General features: G+C 40.3%; 1 protein-coding gene across 1 annotated transcript in view; it reads left to right on the forward strand.

Moving 5' to 3' along the window:
- The first annotated feature begins 918 nt into the window (after nucleotides 1–918).
- GFRA1 (GDNF family receptor alpha 1) overlaps nucleotides 919–22532 on the forward strand; it is a 133016-nt gene continuing 111402 nt past the window's right edge. The window contains exons 1-3 of the mRNA XM_040606637.1: nucleotides 919–1312; nucleotides 2371–2673; nucleotides 3959–4042. Of these exons, the coding sequence (XP_040462571.1) occupies nucleotides 1273–1312; nucleotides 2371–2673; nucleotides 3959–4042 (427 nt within the window). The 5' untranslated portion in view covers nucleotides 919–1272. The remainder of the gene's footprint in view (nucleotides 1313–2370; nucleotides 2674–3958; nucleotides 4043–22532) is intronic.

Consider the following 22532-nt stretch of genomic DNA (forward strand, 5'->3'; position numbering starts at 1 on the left):
TTATGTAGACACTCCTCCCCAATCTGGTTGCAGCTAAACTAAAACCACCTGAATCAAATTTTCTGCATGTGAAAATAAGGAAATCTGGAAACTGAGGCTATTTTAAGCTAATTGCATTTTGTAGGGTTTCGGGGGACTGCTGCATAGTAGCAACTGTGGGAAAACCACTAAATAGTTCCCTGTTTGAACCATCTGTCACAAAACCGGGACATATGTTCGCTTTGTTTATTCAGGAGCCAAGTGGAAGCCGATACACTCCGCTCGGCCCCGGCCGAGGGCTGGTCCGCGCCCAGCACCGCGGGGATGCGCGTCCCGCGGGTCCCGCCTCCCCCGGCCGCTCCGCGCAGTCTGCGCCCCCGAAGCGGGGCTGTCCCCCCCGCGGGCGGCGGAGCCGAGCAGGGCCCCCTCCCCCGCCGAGCCCCCGGGCCGGGCGGGAAGCGGGGCCACCCCCCGCGGGCAGCGGGCAGCGGCACCCGCCCCGCCGTCCCCCCGGCCGCTCGGGCACCGCTCGGGGACGCCGCCACTGTGCCCGGGGGCTCCCGCAGCCGCGGCCGCTCCGCTCTGGGCGGCGGAAGAGGAGCAGCCGCCCCCTGCCTGCCTCCCGCTCCCAGTTTCCCCGGCCAAACTTTCCCCGCCGCTGCCGGCAGCGCGGCACCCACCCCCGCACCGCACCGCACCGCCGGCGGAGGCAAGCGCACCGCGCAAGCTGCGCTGCGCCCCCCACCCCTCCGCGGCTCCGGCGCCAACGAATAAATAAAGTTGCGGAATAATTAAAAAGGTGAATCGCCCTATAGCACGGGGGAGCTGCCAGCTCTGCGAAGCCGCAGCTGCGAGTGGCTGCGGGGCCGGGGGCGGGCGGACGCCGCGGATCTGGTGTGTCCCGTCCCCCCCCCCCCCCCCCCCCCTCCCGTGCTGTCGGTCCCTCCCCGGGAGCAGGCGCTGCCCACCCAAGGAGGCGACCGGCGCTGCTGCCCCGCTCAGTCGCGCACAGCCCGCGCCCTGTGCTTGCAGGTTGCTCAGACCTGAGAGCTCCGGGGGAACGCTCAGCGTTGGCGCCGCTGCCTGCCGCTGCTGGTGGGAGCGGTGAAGAAGAGAGAGGGGGTTGGTTTTGTGGTTTTCTGTTTTTTGGTTTGGTGTTTTTTTCCCCCCCCTTTTATTCCATGGATATGAACTTGGAGTCTTTGGACCTCGGCGGTTTGGGAATATCTACATGCTGATCCTCTTTGTTGTGGCACATCAGCTCGTTTGGGGAAACCATCCGAAGGCAGCAAGATGTTTCTCGTTCTCTTGTACTTCGCTTTGCCCTTAGTAGGTAAGTTGCTGGTGTCTCATTTCTGACTGTATGTCGCTTGGTAAAGCGGAGTGTAGGGTTTATGGGCTCGGATGCCTCACCGTTGTCAGCCTATTGTTTCGGCAGAACTGTGAAGTTTCCAGTAGTTTTTACAGCTCTGCCTCACATCAGCCAACCCAGTCCACATTCAGAGCTCTGGGAGATTACAGACTTCGGTACTTGCCTGTGTAGGCTCTTGTTAAATTGGGTTCTCGCAAGTTACAGGGAAACTTTTCATTTTAATGAAATAAGGCTGCCTGGGGTGTGCGTGTGTGTGTGTGACAAAAGCCAGTTTAAGGATTACATCCTCACCTGAACTGGCAGCCTGCCTGCCTGCCAGGGCTTTGCAGCCCGAACTGGTCTCCCTTCCACAGAAGATGTTTGCGGTGAGGGAGCATGGCAGGGGGCACGGTGGAGCGGAGAGAGTTAATGGAATTTGCTTTGTTCTCCTGCAAAAGCATCATATGTGAAGAGAAAAGGGGGGGGGGGAAGCCATAAATTCTACTTTATACATGTAGAATAAGCAAAAATGTGTACAGCCTTTAAAAAGTGACTGATGCAAAAAGAGGCTAATATCAGCCAGCGAGGGGGTTGTTCGTGGATGTAATTAATTGAAATTACAGCAAAGCTTTTGTGGAAAGTGAGGCCGAATATTTAAGCCCTCAGTTAAACACTGGAACGGAAGGGTTATTTGTTTCACCAAAGTGGATCTGAAGAATAAGGAACGCTTGTTTTGTCAGGCATTTATCCCCTGTGGGTTTTCTTCCCCTTTTGTGTTTTCTCATAAATCAACCAGCAGGGTTAAAACACGCTCTTTTCCTTCGACTCCCACGAAAGTGGATCTAAGACCATGAAAAGCTCGTGTGCTTTTTCCTAAGGTAACATGAAGCTCGTTGGTTTGCAAGGTGCTGCCGGTGGGGCTGTCTGCGTGCGCTGCGTGAGGAGGGGTCCTGTGCTCCCCAGCTGCCTACTTGGGAGCCCTGGTTAAATCAGCCTCATCCCTCAACAAGAGTTTGTTGGTTTGTGTCTCCTCTCTCTAGATGTACTTCTGTCCGCAGAAGTGAGCGGGCTGCCTGGAGGGGACCGCCTCGATTGCGTGAAAGCCAGCGACCAGTGCCTCAAGGAGCAAAGCTGTAGTACTAAATACAGGACACTGAGGCAGTGTGTAGCCGGCAAAGAGAGCAACTTCAGCCGGGCGACAGGCCTGGAGGCAAAGGACGAATGCAAAAGCGCCATGGAAGCTCTCAAACAGAAATCTCTGTACAACTGCCGCTGTAAGAGGGGCATGAAGAAGGAGAAAAACTGCCTGCGCATTTACTGGAGCATGTACCAGAGCTTACAGGGTACGTTGCAAAATACAGAACCGTTACGCTCCCCTAATGCAGTGTGTGGTTTTGCAGCCGCTCACACCCACAGTGAGCTACAGCCGCTGAGGCTAACCTCAGGGTCTGACCCTGTAATTCACATTGTGCTCTTCAGCTGCAAACTGAGGACCTTTCATCCGACTCACGAACAGCTGCTGCTCCATCTCCTGTTGTTGGGAAATCCACAATGAGGGTTTCCTCCAGGGGACCCAGCTGACCTTTCTAAGCCAGTCAAAAGGCAAGGGCACTAGCAAGTGCAAGAGCTACAAAAACATTAATTTGGAGAAATTTTTCTAATGATATTTAAACTCCTTAATTAGGACTTACCTAACAAGATCACAGGACACTGGAACTAGTTTCTTAGGTCTTTACTGAAAGTTAAACGTAGTATGAAAAGGAGCATGGGCTTAAGGAAATCTTTATTCTTGCCTTTGCTGTATTTACTAGCAGTATTCCCTGGGCATGCTGAGACAGGAAAAAAAAGAAGTTTGTGCTTCCTAGAGTGTGTAGATGTGTCAGTTAGAAGGGACATGACAGTGATTGACTTGGGACTTCTGTTCTTGATGTCACTGGCAAATTTTGCATGGTCTACTGAGAACAGTGAGGTCCTTATATGAGATATATACTTTTGAGCCCTATTTTGCTCTGGCCCTGGAGTTGAAGATGCAGCCTTTCACTTTGGCATGGTCCCTGTTTAACTCTTTTCTGTAGCTGCTTCTGCAAGAAGGGAAGTCATCCCTTTCTGCTCATTTATCCTGGCACCAACTGGAACATTTTAAAGAGTCAATGTATACTTCTGGTCTAGCTCTCATAGTAAATGACGCTCCTCCTGGACGTTCTCTGCATCACAAAAAGTTTTCCTTCCAACAGCATCTTGTTAGGAGTGTTTTGTTCCAAAGATGCTGGTTTCTAGCTGTTACCTGGGCTGTTCCTCTGAAAAAGAGCTGTGCTGTTAGGGTGAACAAAGAGGAATATACTTGGTAGAGCTCCTCGCCTGCTGGCATGAGATGGGACAGTCCCTGTGATGTCACAGGCCATCTCTGCAAATTATGACCTTATCCATGGAGGAAGGAGAGAAAAGAGCTAGTGACAGCTTCCTTCAGGTGTTTGTATAGATAATGCTTTGAGGAGAAATAGCCACATACACAGATTAAAGGGGAGCACCTTCTGCTGTTACAGAGTCACTTCATTTCAGAGTAAAAGTAAACTCTTATCCTGAAGCCTTATATAAGAAAAAAAAAATCCAAATATTTTTTGTCTTTAGGAAATGACTTGCTTGAAGATTCCCCTTATGAGCCAGTAAACAGCAGACTATCAGACATATTCAGGCTAGCACCAATTGTATCAGGTAAGCAGACTTAAAATTCTTTAATTGAACTATGATTACAATCTGCTGCTTTGTAGATTAATTCTGGAACTTTCAAGCAGTGCTCTCTTAAATAAAAAGAAATGTTAATGGCTTTCTGGATTTAGGAAGTTCATGATACAGTTGCAAAAAAGAAAATAGTATTTGGTTTTGAAACAATAATTAAAACTGAAAGACTGCTTGGCAGGATGGCAATTCGTTGGGGTTTTTTTGAGTCATTCTTGACAATAAATGCTAAATTTTCCTGTAGGTGGCAATCTGATTCCCTGCGTTCCTAATTTACAAATCAGGTTTTTTGGGAGGAATGTGGTCAGTGCAAGTTACCTCCTATTGACATTAAAGAAGATCAAAAGACAAATCTTTCAAATGTTTGCATAAGGGAATGCTTTACAGTTTCATACATTGTTGTTTAAAAAAAGAAATTTCAGAGTTAAGGCTCTCTTCTTTGCTGGAGCTACTGGCTGTTTAAAGAGCCTATTTACAACTTCCATCCTTCTCTCGTTTTCCTCTGAACGTTTTTTGTTGCTGTGTGGCTGTTTTTCAGAGCTTATTTGTGGTAATTTGAATTCTGTTGCTTGATAATTAAACTATGCTGCTTGCTTTTTATCAGCCTAAATTATATTCATTTTGGATTGTATTTATTGAAATGAAGATTTGTGGGCATTCACAGGGGTTACAGGTTGGAATGCATTTTCTTTTTCGGAGTTTCAGAAAGTCTTATGAGGATGTAGTGTCTACTCAGGACCTTTATTTGTTTATTACATTTAAAAAAATTGACTGTGGACAGTATAATGCGTAAGTCTCACAGTGCTGAAGCTGTAGTTAACTGACATGCTATGGATAAGCATTAGTAGGTGGCTTTTTAGAAGAAAGAAGAAAAGATGAGAGTGGCTTGACCAATTTTCAGAAGTACTTAGACTTTTTAGGACCCTAAGTCTCATTAAAAGCCAGGGGGACTTAGGTTGTTAAGTATTTAATGGTACAGATTTTCAAAGGTATATAGGCACTTAAATGTAGATAACTGCCCATTGGGATTTTCAGAAAGGACTAAGTGATTTAAATAGGTGTTAGATGCTCAAGCAGTTCTGAAAATTCAAAGTGCTTAATGCATCTTTAGTATCTTAATGCCTTTAAAAATCAGCCCTTTAGTCACTTTTCAAAATGTGACTTCAGATCCAAATCACCTACTTCTTTTGAAAGTATTATCCCAGTGTGGTAAGCAAGTCTGTTGGAGAAATAATAAAGAACAAATACTAAATTCTGAAGAATCTTTATTTATTTTGGGTTTTTTTATTGCTTAACCCCCCCCCCCCACCCCCACCCCCCCCCCAGCTTAATACAAAGCCAAGACAAAATCAATGTGGAGGAGTTCCAGGCTCTTTCCTTAAAGTTTGTGGTCGTCCTGCTGAGGGCCAAATTCTAACCTACTTCAGCAGTTTTAGGATCTCCATAGAAATACCCGATGTGCACTCTGCCTTTCAGTTATTTTTTAGATTCCCCATTAACTTGCAAATTAATCACCTTAAAAACATAGTAATTTTTTTGCTACCTGTTCTATGTAACAATGAAATAAGACGTAGTTGCCAACAAGTGATGCCCATCCTACCGCAGTCACTTAGGATGCTGGTGGACTGGTTAGGACTCATTCTATGTTACTAGTGTACCCCAAATCACTGTTCACTTTGTCAGAAGTTGTAGGTTTGCAGGGGTTGAAGGCCTAGATTCACAGGGACTAACAGACAAAAGTTATAATACAATGGAAAAACACCAGTATTTGGAAGTACTGCCATCTGAAAGAAAAAGATTAGCAAAAGCATTTTTCTTATCGTCATGGTTACTTCTGCATATTACATTATTTAAAGCTCCCTAGTCTTACAGATTTTTTTGCAGGGCTCTGCAAATACCCCAAACAGCAGAACTTGGTAAGTTTTTTGTATCTTGATTAAAACAAAACAAAAACCTCCTGTACAAGCAGTGTTGGCAGAGGTTTCATAACTGGCGCTCTGCTAATGTAGTCGTGTTCATAGATGTTGCTGAAGTATTCACTTAAAGTTACTTGGGTGTAATTAAAAGCAGCGATTAAACCTTTCATCTCACAAAGGCCATTCTGTGGTACTATATGACTTGGTATGTATCAAGTCCATTGTATCAATGCTTTTGCCATCTTTCTTATTTACTTTTGAGACAGTATAGAAAAATCACAACAGTTGTCTTTTATGGTACATAAAAGGGGAAAAACATTGTCCAAGATTACTGTTTTGTGTGCTATGTAAGTCTTCTGTAGCGTACGTAAGTAAGAAATGGAAGACAGTTTTAAAAAGCTGTTAAAAGTTAATCTAATTCTGTACCAAAAGATACTCAAAACTGCATCCTCTATGGGAACAGAATGCTGCTTTCTCATTAATTGTTCAAGTATCAATATGTTGATTTAAAACAAAAATCAGGAATACATTGCTAAACCTGTTACTAAGATTGTAGTTTCTCTCCAGTTGCCATTATGTTAATGGAACAAGTGATGCAGTTGTGTTATTGAAGTAAAGTTTTGTTTTATGTTTTTATGTGGACTATGTTATAATGGGACTAGTGGTGTAGTTAGTCTAGAACTAGAAGGGCAAGCTAAGTGTTCTATATAAAATTTAAAACGATGTCCAACAACACAGAGAAGAAAAATGTAAACCCACAAAATGATTTATTGTAGTACTAGCTGTTAAGCCGAAGGTATCATATATTTAGATACTAAGAAACACTAATTTTGCATTTGAATCACTACTGCATTTGCAAGGAAAGTATAATTTATAAAAAAAAACCAACACCTGATGGCTAAAATGGGAGTGTGAGGTCAGTGTTTGATTTACTTGTGATGATGTATCCTAAGTATTCAAGGGTCTAATCTTCCTTCCTTTCCATCTGCACTTTTAAGTTCATTCAGGTTGTTCTATAAAGTTGGTCCTCTGACACCTCACATGGCCAAGTCCAGGACTGAGTCTTCCCAGCTGAAGGACAGGGTGCTTTTTTTTTTTTTTTTTTTTTTGTGGGGTGGTTGTGGTTTGGGCATGTCTAGGTCTAAATTTTCTTTAGAACTACTACGTCTGATGTGTGCTTCTGCTTCAAGGGTGTGAATTTCTTGCTGGTAGGCAGCTCTTCAAATTACTGAAGACTTGCGTGCGTGTTTTAGACAGTAACAGATTTGGCTTAGTTATGATGTAAAGATTTTGCTTAAACAGACATTTTTGCTTAAACCTTAGCAACTTCTGAGAGGTGAAAACATTTTAAGGCCATGGATTTCTGTCACAACTACAGGAAATGCAAAATCTGTTGATTTGATTTCAGAAGTGAGTTTCACACCAAATTAAGGATAGATGCTTGAACTAGTCACTTGTTAAAGCTATCTGCAGCTTTTTACTACCTGGGGAACAGTTTGCCTCTTGAATTGGTATTAGATTTGGCATTGAGCCTCACAACTGGACAATGTCTCATTATTTTGGTACCAACAGATACAGGATAGTGGTCACCTCTGTGGCATGTTGCAAGAAAATATCCTGCATAAAAACTGTAGCTCCACGTACATGTAGAAATACTTCAAAAATAAATTTTGCTGAGATGTCTTATTCATTTCAACACAGAATGGGGAGCCGCTAAAGCTGAATAAAATGCCTTAAGCCGTATCTGTGAAGTGGTGTAAATAGAATACTTAATGTTAAAAAGGCTTGACTATTTAGATCAACGTATTTAAGATGACATAATGCTCTCCTCCCATGGGTTCGCTTTCAAGTTGCCTAGTTAATAACAGGCTTATTACCCTTTTGTTCAGCTTTTACATCTATTATGTTCAGAAATAATCTTAAAGAACAGGTTACATAAATCAGAATATTTCTTAAAACGTGTAGGTTTTGTTGGTAATCTGTGGAGAACTGGTCAGTTACATGCTGCTAGTTATGGCTTGTTTCTGGTTGCTAAAATGCAAGACAGGTAGAAACTAATTATTTTTCCAATATTTCTTTTCTGTGTAGTAAACTGTTTTTACGAAGTGCCTTTTTTATCATTAACAAATGAGAGAAAGAAACTAGCTCTTATGATTTTATGTCAAAAGGAGTGTTTCCTGATTCTGCCATTCTCATGAGAGGCTGTTTACTTTTTTTTTTAAAAAAAACCACAACCAAAACCAAGCAACTGACAAACTTCTGTTGCAGAAGGTATCTGGAAGCTTATATGGGGAAAAGGGTATATTTCATATTTATTATGGTAAATTTGTTAATTCAAAACAAATGTTCAGTAGACAGCACAGCACATAGGGCTTCTAACTGGAGTGTATCATTCCACGTTAGAACATGGGTAGCACAGCACATGAAGTTAGCATGTTTGATTCGCATACTGAATAAGCTTTAAGTACAAGTACAAATAATTACGGTCAGTAAGGTGGCCTCTTATTGTATTTAAAAAGTTAACGGTACTGGAATTCTCAGAAGGGTATGTGTGCTGGTGGCATATAAATTAGGCAGTCTCACGTATGCTTTTTCTGTAGGATTTATGAAGATGTGTCTGGCTCTTGCTCTAGAATCTGTATGTTATTCAGGAGAGTCGGTTAATTAGCAGTTTTCCCTTCTTCCTCTGAGTTTTTCAGAGTCTTTTAGGCATCCTGTATCATTGGCGTTCACAGATCAGAAAGCTGATGCTGGGAAAGAATGAAGTCTAGTATGCAAAACCCTTCCTTCAAGATTTGGTAGACCTTTATAAGGGGATAACGTCCTTTCCTCAGCATAAAGCCTGCTCTCAGTATTGATGACAGCTATCTGGCACCTTCCCCATCATTCTGTCCTTCCCAGAGATGGGGTAAATGGACTGCAAGTGTTTCCTGTGGAAAAGTTGCTATCAGCAAAAGTGGGGGAGGAAGGTTGGGATTTTTCATTACAAATTCTCAGAATCCAGAGAAAAAGAGCTGCCTTGTGTATGTGCTTAAGGTCCTTCAGGGTTCTTTATACCTTCTCTTTCTGCTACTTCTGTAAAGAGGGGCTGTAGAACTAGATAACACTGAATCAGAGTGAATTAATTTTGCCCAAACTTTTATAAACCCGGAATTCTTTTAATGAAGAACTGAATGTTTCTTGAACTCATGTAAAAGCAGTGTTCTGGGTCACAGGTCCCTGACATAATAATTATCATTTGCTCCTATTTTTCCTACCTGGTAAATTACTTTTCTTATGTGGAATCCATAATAGCATTTTTAAAATTGTTTATCAACAAGATAAGTTAAGAGTCTGTCCTAGCCAACAGATTAACTGTTTTTTTCTTTTGGGGGTTTGTGGCATGTGAATTAGTGGCTTTTCCCATGATTTAATACTGTATGACGTCCCCAATTCCTATTGCCTGAGGCTTCTAATCCTGATTCTATTCCTAAATCTGTGTATATTTCATATGCTACGTATTTCTCTAATTTAACACTCTGGGGTTTTTTTTGGTATTACTGTAAGAATATTTGAGACTCCACATTTCTACAAAGGCAATTTAATTTACAAAATATTAAAAATGTTGATCTCTCTTGACTATTTACAATGCTGTAATTAGCTCTTACCTCCCATATTGTTGCAGCTGATTTTTTTAAAAAAGAGATATTTCACGTTAGTTACCTTGCAATTCACCCAATTTCATAAACAGTAAACCAGATCTTATTAAGTTAATAGGAGTCTTGCAATCTGTTTCTGTTCCCACTGAAGTAAGCATAACACATCAACATCTTTTCATTTGATTATGATGTATTCTGTTTCCTGTTGTGATTTTTTTGGGCTCAGTTCTGGTTTTCTGATGTGAGGTTGAGCCTTTTGATACCAGAAAAGTAAAAACATGTTTAGTTTAGCCTACGCTAAATTATCACATGCACAACTATATCTTCTTTGTAAGATAATACATTAAAATATTAGCCCTTGGTTCTGCTGTTACAAATCCAGACTAACTCTTCTTTCCCCAGTGAGAATTTGTGACCCTTTGCCAGTCACAAGAAAAAAACAACCCACCAAAAACCAAACAAAAAATAACCCCCAAACAAAACAGGCATCTATTTTAGTTGCATTTAACAAAATGAAATAGTGTGACAAAAATAAATCTAATGTAAGCATGTACAATGTTTGTGTTCTTTCACATTTCTGACTGCAGATTTTCTCTGCAGAGACAACTAGGCTGGCTTCCAGTCAGATAACAAGTTATCAAGGGTGCAGAGATACCAGTTGCTGATTTCCACTTCTGCATTTTCATAATCAGATTGGACTTCACACAAAAGAAAATCACTTTGGTGACTCTTGGCTTGCAGGAGCTCTTTGAATTTACTTAGTTTTCTGCATTTCTGGAAGCTGATTATGAGAGGGGAATAAAGCATTTTGCTAAAGTAACTGGCTAGCTTGTAGGAGCCGTACCTGCGCACTTCAGCTTCAGTAGGAGCATGAACAGGCCTTGAAACCCCAAACAGGAATATGTAACATCCTCGGCTTAGTCCACGTTTCTTTCCTTGGTGAGATTATTGGAACTTCTTGCTAATTTCTTTGAAGATCTGTAAAACAGAATAAAAGGTCTTTGTTCTTCAGGTGTTTAAAATTTGCAGCTTTGAGCAAATGTAGAGTTTCTGCCTGTCCCACTAGCCTGGACAGTCTTTGTCAACCAGTTCTGGTGTGGGAATCCAGATGAAATCCATGCCATAGAAGGCGGAAGCATGTGATGATACAACACAGAGCGCTTATGCATGAATATTCAGCATCTCCTTGAGTGCTGGAAGTAGTAAGAGAAGAATATTTAGGAGTCTTGAAGGAAACTCAAAGGAGAGCAGTATTTTCTTGAAGTCTGGAAGGTGTTGGGAAATGGCTGGTTTGCCAGTTACCAATAAGCTTGGCCAGGTATTTTGCTTAAAATATATAGTGTATACAGTGAACTACATCTTTTCTTTGTCTAGGGTAGCATTGTTGGAGCGTGGCATTGCCATCCCTTTACTTTCTATGTGCGCAGCAAATTCTCAATTACAGTGTGGTAGGCCAGATTTAAAATGAGCAAATGTGTATGGTTTTGGGCAGCAAATTGTATATTCTTGTTTCCCGTTACAGGCCAGCTTTATGGTTTGTGTAAGCACCATGCTAGTTCCTTTAAAGTAGGAGCAAAAGCACACGGGTACTTCTGGTGGTATCAGTGGGATTTAGTCACTGGGGGGGAAGCAGAGTCTGGTCACTTGTGGGGAGGGATGCTCCCATTTCAAGGCCGTGGTGAGCAGAAACAGGCGTGGGCTGCCAGGGGACCTCAGAAACACAGAACTTGCCAAGAAGTTCCCAGTTGTGTCAGGTGTCTGCAGGCTGCTGTGTGGCAGGGGTGAGCAGCTGGACACAACCGGGCTGCTAATGGGGCTGCTGAAGGCACGGCATGGCAGGGGGGAGAGAGCACCGTGGTTTGTGTGGCACAGCTTTGGTGCCCTGCTGAGCTGCTGCTGGGAATACTGCAGTGATAAAAGGTGGTGTAAGGACTGACACAGATGAGAAGCCAGTGCTGAGCAGGCATATTTCTGTGGCATTCCTCCTCAGAGGGCTCCTGAAGTTTGTCCGTAAGCCATGTCCCCTGGTGAAATGCAGAGCAGTGCCTGGAAGGCAGCATCCTGCAGCGTTCTGTCTCTTGATGGCACAGCAAGGTGCAGTTTACGGCAGCCGATTTGCACCCTGGCTCTTTACATTTTAAAATACTTAAAACCTTTATTTTTATAACCCTATTTGTATTTGACTCTCAGGGATAACTCTGACAGTCTTGGAAGAACCAGTAGTGGTATCTGTCAGGAGCTGACAGTATTAAAACTGCTAAGAGTAAAATGCCTGTGTGTGATGAAAAGAAGTAAGAACTTCTGGATTGTAAGGCAGAACTTATTTGTGACAAGTATCCAACATTTCTTGTTTTAAGATGTACACTATATTGTTTTGACCTTAGAAAGGAATCTATTTACAGCTTGATTTTTAGAAACGTGACCGTTTTTGTTTATGAAAACTAATTCTGTAGTTTATATTTGGTTTGGGGTATTTTATATTCTTTTATTTTCTGTGGATGAGACTAATGCAGCAACAATGCTGTCACTATAGTTAGAACATTAACAAAATTAAGTTATTGGGGGAATAGTTCTTTAGCTACTATGATGCTTTGACAATTTTTATAAGTGTCAGGCTATTGTCCTGTACAATCTGCACTCAGCCTGAAATTTAACATGAGAGATGCATGACACAAAATGTAATGGCATAGAGATAGCTCTTCCTGCATAGAAATTTGCAGAAATGATGGGTTGTAAAGAGACTTGAAGATATCAAACAATTTGAGTAGGAACCCATAAATAAAGATGAATTTCTGCATTCACTGGTTATACAATTTTATCACTGTCTGGTGTCCATAAAATGTATCTTCCCATTAAAGTTTTGTCATGCAGCTGATGAGGTTCAGAAGTGTTAAAAGCTTCCACTCTCTCCCTTTTAAATTCTGCACCCTAAATTCAGTACTAAAGCTCAGTTCAGCAGAACCAGTAATTGCCATTTCCCTGTTCCTCATCCGTGGGAGATGGTTCTATGATCCTCCCTGATCCCCAGTCCCACAGCCTCCAGACCACGGCTGACGTTTCCTGCGTTTAGCCCTGACATGCCAGTGCTAACCATGGTCGCTTCCTTGAGTCAATAAACACAACTCATTCCTGCCTTGACATACCTTTTCTGTATACTGCCATCCCTTTGCTCTCTCTGAACTGTAACTCCTCTACCAGATCCCCTCCAGCTGTAGGACTTCGGTTGTTTCTCTCTCTGTTGCTGCAGTATGGAGCGGCTCTGCTTTCCACCTCAGCTGCTCACTTCTCAGAAATCTGACTGCAGTTCTTCCCTTTTCTTTTTCAGCAGGCTTGTCTTTGCTCTCCTGTGTGATGTCTTTGCGTTGTGGTCTGCCTCTGCCACCCACCCTGCTCTCCCCTTGCTCCATTCCCCCACCACCTCTCTGCCCTCCTTGTCCAGTGCTTCTGGTGAAGCAACACCACCTCTGTTCCTTGGAAGCTTCCCTTAAATTCTGCTCTCCCCAGTATTCTCCAAACTGTTCTCTCACCCTCCCTGTAAAGAGAACGAGATGCAGTCCAATGAAAGGAATTGTTCCTGAGTAATGGAACTAGTAACGCCTAGTTTCCTACTGGAGTCCTCCATCTCCTGGATGCTCCTGACCTCTGCACAGACAGAGCTCCTATCTTCTCTCTCTGTGCTGTGCCCTCTCCACACGTTCTCCCTTGTCTCTTCACTAGTGCCCAATTCTGGCCCACCTCTCTTGTCTCTGTGGGGCAGCATGTGCTGTGGCTGGCTTGGTGTTGCACACGTGCTGAAGGGCTTTCTGGGCAGGCAGGCGGGCACCTGCTCCCTCTTGGAGTGGCTCCGAGCCAGGGACATGCCTGCCTTGTTGGCAGCAGGCAGGTCTACCTGGGTCTAAAACCTGCAGTTTTTCCTAAAATTTGTAAGAACTTCATATTCATTTCTCTGTCAAATTTGTTTGAGTAAGTCCTATGGGTTTAAAAAGATTGCTGGGAGCTGCAGGGGTGTGGAGAAGATCGAGACGAATAGTCAATTTACCTACATTTCCTTGAAAAATCTGGATTAAAGAAAGCAAATATGGTTCCTGTCATATCACTAAGCATTAGACTGTGACACATCTCATCTTACTCTAGTCTCATAAAACATCTAGCGTGTCATGCAAGTGATATAAATAAACATGCAGCGGACTTGAAACATGCAGACAATTAAGTACAGTTGATGGCTGACAGTTGTATTAGATAATTGAGCATCTCAGGATTTGCAAAATGGGAAATAATTCATGCATTTAGGTTAATTGGCATGAAGATTATTTATTCAGATTTAGAAATGAAACAAGAAAGAAAGAACCCATCCAAAAGCTCTTATATGTGAACACTTACGTTGCATTTGACTATTTGGATGATCCTGCATTGTATTTACAAATGACACTGCACTTTTTAGAGTCATCTTCTTTTCAGATGGAATCTTTTTAGGATTAACTTTTGCTGATGTTTGTTGTGATACGGACATAAACAAAATCAAGAACGGTGATACTTGCATTTTGTAGTAGTTGGAAAGAATCTGTTTCCAAAACTCGGGCTTCTCCAGGCTTGCTGCTTGCAAATAGTGGAATGTATTCTGCACAGCAGTGGCTTAGCGTTAATGAACGCTTAAGCAGCAGATTAAAATGTCTGCTTAAAAAAATAGGTTAGGATTATATAATAACACAAGTCTGGGATACTAGTAACAGTGAAGATAATTTTGAGCAGATTAAGTGCAATTAGATCTCAGCTGTAGAATATTTAAATACAATACCATATCAAAACCCTGTTCCTGCAGCTTTACTTGCTTTCCTTCACACCTGTGGCATCAGCACCTGACAGCAAAGTAACTTATAATTTTCATTGTCGTTCATTTTATATTGCCATGGGCATGTACATCATATTATCCATTAGGACCCAGACAAACATGTATTTTCTTCACGTACAGTCATGAAACAAGACATGACTGAATACAGCAAGGTGTCTGCTCTATTTCAAATTCTCTTAGAAACTGATAAATCTGCTTGTAAGATTTCTTTAAAGGAAGAACTGCCTGTAGTATTCTCATATTAAAAGTTGTGAAAATTATAGCTTTATAATAAACCCATCTAGATGGACAAATTGTGTCAGCTCTTTCAACCATAATCTATTGACTGAATTTTAGTCTCCTCAATAGTGAAATGGAGACCCAAACATGCAGCGGTTAATAACACGACCTGATGAAGTAAACCGCTTTGATCCTTTGCGAGGTCAAACTGTGTGTGTTTCTAAGCAAATGTTCCCCAAGGCTGCTGATGTGTGAGATGTCTCTTCCCTCCACCAAATGTCCCACCTTTGCAATAGAAAATTAAAGGAGACGTGTAAAGAAATGTGGTTTGTTAGGGTATTTAATCTTGCCTATACATTGGTGTGAGGATTGTTGAACACAGGGGTTGGTGTGGTGTTTATTTTTTTAATGTTTGAAGAGTTTAAAAATATGTAAACAGCTGTCCTAGGTTGGGTAGAAAGTGAACGTATTAACTCTAACTGCATTAATATTTAGGAAGAAAAGCATACAATATTCTTTAATGTAGTAAATAGAGAATTATTTGAATTTGCCTTGGAGCTTCATTTAGCTTTTTAATAACTTTTCTGCTGTATAGCTAAAAATACCTTATCTTCATGCCCTTGACCTTTCTTTAAGAGTTGTGGGAAGATTAAAAAGCATAAATGAGAATAAATTTAGAATTAGCTTATTTGGGAAAAAAAAAAAAAAAAAAAAGGTGCCAAATGCCACAGCTATCCAAAAAATGGTATGAAGTTGTCAGCCTTAGAACACATCCAGCCTGGCAGAGCTGAGCAAAGCAGCTTGCTACTAGAGCAGGGCTCTTGTAGTTGTAGAAATGGGAGGGGAGGGCTTTTTTCATTTCCTACTCAGTCCTTCCCCTCCTTGTGGAAGCTGCTAATAAAGGTACTAATTATATTGACAATTTCTGTAGCTCAGATCTCTATCCCTTAACGTAACCCCTTCCCCCGGCTTGTTCTGTGTAGAGCACCGTGCAGCTGTATAAATACTTTTGGTCATTAACCTTTTGGACTGTATTTGAACTAGCGACTAAAAGGTGAGGTTGTCAATATATTAAAGACATCATTAATGGCATAACCCCAGCCATAAACGATGAATAATTGTGATGGTTGAGCTTTATTTATTTATTTATCCATTAAAAAAATGTGTCGGTATCTGGTCATCTTTGACGTTACAGGGATACTTCTGAAAACAGATGACTTCTGGTGATACCCACTGAAAGCAGCCACTCTGCAGTGTTGTTAATTATCTCCTTTAAATTATTCAGTTAACAAGACAGAGAATGGTTGCACTTGTGAAGCTGTCATCTTTAGGGCTTAGGTACTGCATTGCTGTGCAATAATTATACAGTCTGACACTAGCTTTCCTTTATGTTAATTGCAAGTAAGCCTATAAATTCCTCAGATTATTAAAAAGTTATCTCCTTCCTGTTGCGTTAAGTCAAGGATTTCAACGTTGCAAACTTTCAGTCCTGTTTTAAAGAGAAAATGTCACCGTAAAAATCTTTGAGTTATCAATACTTTATCAAGCTAATAAAACATGAAACGTTCCATTTTGCCTGTCAAAATTGTATTTGTAGCATTGCAACTCTATATACTGATTTTTATTGTTATTTTAAATGAATTCATGATTTAAATATGTATTTAATCCTACATAGACAGACATAATAAAACTAAAATCATACCTAAAAGATAATCAGTAAGTGTCTATACCTAAGACAGTTAACAGGAGGCAAAAGAAATTGATGTTGTAAATGGCTGTGTTTTCTCTAAAGCTGTTCTCAGTAGGATTTTCAGAAAAAAGATCCCAGATTTCTGTAATGCAGGCAGTATGCAATATCTGATTCAGAATGTGAAGAGAAATGTAATTTACAAGTTACAGAATTAATTAGTTTGTTGCCGAAAGAATAAAACAGAGCCAATAGTTAGTTCCCCTTGAACAGTAAGATGTGCTAATTGAAAGACTCAGGACTGCATTGTACGAGTCAATATTCAAGCCTGTAGAATGCTTCAAGTGACTAGTTTCTGTCTTTAGCCAGACTGAGAAATATAATAAATGATTCTGGATGTGTGGACTGTGGTAAGAAGAGACTTCCCAGTGCAGCTATCAGAATGGGATATGTGTAAAGTGCTTGTAACAGCTCCTCTATCTATGGAGCAGGTTGTACTTCTGTGGCGAAGAGTGTCGCTGATAGATTAGGGTGACATTTCATCATGTTCCTGAGCGTGAATGCTACATGTTGAACAAGATCAGAGTCTCAAGGAGCGTGTCATAGAGAATTACGGTTTACTACTTGTTCTTCCTGGTGGTTTTCAGAATTTTAAAAGGATTTATAATATTTGAAATACGTTTAAACTCAGAAAACCTTGGTATTTCAAAGTAATACTTCACAAATCATCTTTTCCCTACATTGTAGCTGAGTGCGGTGTTCTAATTCTGGGTAATGATTTTTTGTTGTATGACATGATAGAATAACAGAAAATTATTTTAATATAATTCTGGAAATTGCCGTGCATATTAGGAATGATTTATTAAACTATAATGGGAAACCTAGAAAGGTTTTTTTAAAGGTGTTAACTTCTCAGATGTGTGTTATTACTGTACCATAAATGCATTATTTTAAACTATTTGTTTTTAAAGAGTGGCAAAAGTATTAAAATAACAGTTCTAAATCACTCTAGAGCTATTCAGAGACAAGGTTTTGGCTAGCCGCCCAAAATACTGTATAGTAGGTTATTTGGGAAGAAGAGAGGGTTTCTTTGAGAAGTGCGACTGTGGGGGGACTCCTGCTGTTTGCATTTCTTCTGTACAGTTTGGAGTACCCCAGATCTGCTTGAAATGATTGAGTTCACCTGAAAGGTGCGGGGTGTACTGCTGTTGGAAGAGGTGCAGCCAGCGTATTTGTCATAGAAGGTCATGTTAATTTTAACTGGCAAATAAAGTATTTATCTGTTTCATGTTATAACACCCAAATGTTAACCCAGTTTGTTTCTCTTTGCATCTAATGCTGAGATGGAAGCCCCACAGCTTGCAGAAGACGTGGCTGTATCCATTCCTTTGACTGTTTTGTCCTTAGTTGTTTTAAGACTTGAGTGAATTGGTGCTGGCAAGACTCTAGCTTTTTTCATATTAAATGTAAAAGCTGAGCTAATGTATATTTGGCAGGCACAAGCACTTGTAGGTCAGGAAACTTACGACTTTAGCTTTTTCTCTTTTGTACAATTCCTTTCTGACACAGGCTTGAAATTACATTCAGACACTCCTTTTCCAGTATTTGATATGAATCAATGCTGTAACAGTGCCCAAGATTACCTTTGCCTGTTATATGTAAAATCTGACTAATACATACATTAAAGGAGAGTTAAGGTACAAATACATATCTAATTCTGGGCCTGTCTGAGTGGAAAGTTTCTTTTCATAAATCATTCAACAGCAGGTTTACTGAAAGGAAGGTTAGGAGGCTCATTTGTGTAAACTTCCAGAGGTTTCCTCAAAAATAGCTCTTTTCCATTGGAAAAAATGCGGTTATCCTAATTTCCTGAATGTACTGTAGGTTGGTCGTTCTGTGAGACTGCATTTTTCTTCCTGTTAGTTTTCAAAGCCTTTACAGGTGGCATCGGAAGGGCCACCAGTTTGTCGTCATACTTTTTGGAAAGGACTGTACAGAAGAGAGGTGTGTCTGTGCGTCTCTCTCCATATAGCTGAACAACAGCCTGGAATTTGTAAAGAGACAAACCTTCCTGTTTGTAATACCATGTGGTGTCCTTAAAACGTAGGATATTAGGCCAGCATGTTTTCAAAGATGCTAGCAGCATAAGGCCAAATGTTCTCAGAGCAGGATTTGTTGCTGTTGCATTGCAAGCTGTATCACAGTTCATTTCCTTGTACTAATTCTTCTGTCTGTACCTGCTGCATCACAGTGAAATGAGTTCAAGGGTGTTGGTAGGAAACAAGTATGCAGAATTCCCATCTTACATGGGGTTTTCAGAGCCCATTTATTTTATTAAAGTTAATAAAGTGAATTATATTTCAGATGGACAATCATGCCACTGTTTTATTTAATAACACAAACAAGGAAGAACCAAGTTGCATTTGGTTTGTAAGGAAAATCTGTCTTTTGTTGTTTAGAGAATGTATCCTGTGATGACTGTCATACAGCATTAATTTTTATGCTGTACTTAGAATTTAAATACCTGAATTTCTGGCAGTTTCTTTTCTTCATTGGTGACAAGTAAATGTGGAATAATCAGTTGAAATATAATTCTTAAAAAGTAACAGCTGAAGTGAGGCAAACTAGTAGAAAGGAAGAAGGCAACATTTTGCATGTGAATAAAACTGAAGAGTTTGTCAAACTCTAAATTGGAGAGCTTCAGGTAGTGTAAAAGACATATTTAAACAGAAAATCCTCTGATTGTTTTCACTCTCCTTTCACGTGTGTCAAAAAGCTACTCCACTGAGTACCAAAACCTGAGAGTTGGCAACATTTTCCTGGGGGGGAATGTGTAGTATCTGTTTGGTGGTGCAGAGAAAGAAATGACCAGTTTGCTTTCTAACGTGGTAGAATTCCATGAACTCTGGTATTACGTTGTATCTATTACAATTAATCCTAATGTGTAATGAAACATAAATGTTCTGTTTGTTTCAGTTTTCACTAGTTGTCAGTTGGTCGCTAATGGGAAACTTAAGAGATATGGAGTAATTTGTTTATATGATGACCAATCAAATTACAACAGTCATTTTGCAAGCAAAGCAGTAGTTCTTAAGAACACCTGGCAGAGGAAGAGAAGTGATATTTGCATGTTTAAACTGTTTATTTCATCAGGTCACATTTTTCTTTGAAGAATCTGTGTTGCAGTAATGATAGTAGTATGCCAGTTACTTCTTGTAGTTACACTTTTTTTTTTTAATGTGGGGCTTGGGTCAGCTCTTGTGAATTGGCTTCCCTTTGTTTTTCCATACGTGTATGGTGGAAACTCCGGGGCAAAACAGATTTTGTATTATTTTGTCTCTTCATCTGGAAACAATTTTTAACTTATTTTTTAATTTTTAAAATTAAAATTTGGGGAACCCGTATTCATAGTGTTAAATTATGACAAATATTCATTGTAGGATATGTTTTATAGCTCACTGCAGAAGAGTGTTTTCTCTTGCTTTAAGTCACAGGATACCCATTTACATTCTATTATCAGGGTCTCATTACGAGTACTGTAGGCCCTCAGCTGCCATTGAGTCTCCAGTTATTTTCCATCAGAGTTGGATCAAAATCAGTGTCACTAGATCAGATTTTTAGTCCCTCTACAGGCAAAATTTTTGTTAAGATCAAATGAAGCTTTCCCAAGCAAGCTGCAGAATATAACCACTGTCAACAATGATGTTTCCTTTTGTATTCTAGATTGTAAATATACCTTGTCTGTGCAACCTCGAGATGTTTTGATTAATTGCATCTTTTGGAACTCCGTATGTGTTGTGCCTGCTTTATTCACACATAAAAAGGACACAGCTATTAGCATCCCTCAGAGTTATGTGAGGAAAGAAGATTGTGTTTACCCTCTATGGTATATTTTGAAGCTCCATAACATTTAAAATAAATTTTTTTTCATGCCTTTGGTGTAATTCTAAACGTTATTTTTCATTAGTCATAAAAAAAATATGAGTTAAAATCTGCCAGAGATTTTATGTAAGCTTTCATGCAGTAGTCTGATGCTTCTGACAGATAATCCTAGATGGATCTCTTCCACAAAACAGGACTTGTTCTTGATAATTACTCTCACATTATGACTACTGCTTCTTTGCTTTGAGCAATCTGATAAGGAGACTACATCACGCAGAGTCAGGAAAATTCCTTCCAAGTACAGGAGATTTTCTGTGTGGGCAACTCTTGAAATTAATGATCTGTAGTTATTTACAATGCATAGGATGTTTTATACCCTCGCTTACATTGATAAATGTTCATCTGATATTAACGTGTGTGTGTTGCTGTTCAATACTTCCTGATCTTCTGTCCCATGCTAGTGAAAGTTCTTGAAGTCCCTTTTAGTGACAAAATAGGTTTTTGTGGAGCACTTTAAGGTCCTTTTTGTGGTGCTTGTCATGCATCTTGTGTGTATTTTAAGCACTGCTGTGACCATCATCTGACTCAAAATTGGTACTCACTTCAGGAAAGCAAGCAAGCTTTATACAGTTAAGGTATAAAAGCCTTGCTCTATCAGGAACAAATAGTATTGAGACCTTGTATGAAATTCATTCATAAAGATGATGCCTGCGTTTTGCAGAACAGAACTGGTGGCCTTACGCTTTCCCCCTAAACTTCATGCTACAGATGGAGAGGATTATTTATGTGGAAAATTCAGTTTATAGCTCAGCAATCAGATAGCATCTGTATTTTCCTCCATTGCCAGATCCTCAGCAGTATCTTGTCCTGTTTGTAAAGCCATCTCGTTTATGAAAGTTAGAAAGCTCCCAAACAAAACAAGCTGCTCGTATTTGTATACAGCTGTGAGATCCAGAGCTGATGCACTTGGAGAGCAGTATTGCCATCTTTGTTTAATTGATAACATTGGCACTTCTCATGCCACCATTCTGAAAAGACTGCAGCTTAGCAGTCACTCTTGCCTGGCTTTATGCTGGCGTGCACCCAGAGAAAATGAGATAGGTCTGCTATGGCCGCTTCAGTTCTTCAAGATGCTTTATTCAGTTGAAGTACACCGCTAACAAAAGGTTTGAATTACAAGGAAAAGGAGAGAGGGTAACTACTACTCCACCTTCTGTCTCTGTGTAGAAGCACTGGAAGTTAGAGGTCATACGTGCAGCAATACACCTCGGGAGGTCCGAGGGTCAGACAGTTGTGGTGCTTGCTTACGGGCAATGTACTGTAGTCCAGGCCCGTTGAGCACAATACTGCAAAAATCACAGATATTTATCAGACAATTATTATTTTTTGATACGGTAAAGCAAATTTGGGTGTATTTGTCATAAATACACTTTTCAAGTACCTCAAATTTCCAGTATCCAAATGCTATGTATAATATATTCCTCTTTGATACTGGTCATTTTTGTTATTAGAAAACTTGCCTTCATAATTTTAAAAAAGATTGCATAAAACTTTGATAATGTTTAAGTTCAATAAGCTTTCTTTGCTCAGCTTATCTGTAGAAAATATATGCTTTATAAATACCTAGTGCACCAATATTTAAAAGACCATGTGCTATCTAAGAAAACTCATGCAGAGAATCAACAGTTCTACCATAGGAATCAATCAGCGTAGTACTGCAAACAAGGGACCTTTTGTACCTCTACAAGTGCGGAACAGCGTGAATTTTACAACTGCTGAGTGTACTCCTTAGTTAATTACCATTTAGAGTCTAAATAAAATAATTCTCTGTAAAAAATTGTGTTTAAAAAATTTAGTGGCACGTAGCATCCTATTTAATATTTGTTCAACTATAACTGAAATTGTAATCACAAGTCAGATTTGAATCATGGGCTGTGGGGAAAAAGTGTATCTTTTCAGTGGGGCTAATGAGCTTGAGTAGAACGAAGTGCTAATGCAGCTGTCTGGGACCTGAGTTATTTTATTTTATTCAATGTATATTTGTGCTATATAGACACACCCTATGAGGACAAGGTCGTCTATTTAACAAAGGTGTTGAGAGCAACGCAACTGGGCCACTTAAGGGATTTAATAAAAAAAAAAAGCAGCATTGTTTGAAATAGTGCAGTATACACACTGTTTTAGTGCGTATATTTAGTGTGTACACTAGTATATATACATTGCAGGAATTATCCTCTAGTAGTGGCCATGTGATTCTTAATTTAACTCATTGAGG

This window comes from Falco naumanni, chromosome 9 (genome assembly GCF_017639655.2).
Source record: "Falco naumanni isolate bFalNau1 chromosome 9, bFalNau1.pat, whole genome shotgun sequence".
NCBI lineage: Eukaryota > Metazoa > Chordata > Aves > Falconiformes > Falconidae > Falco > Falco naumanni.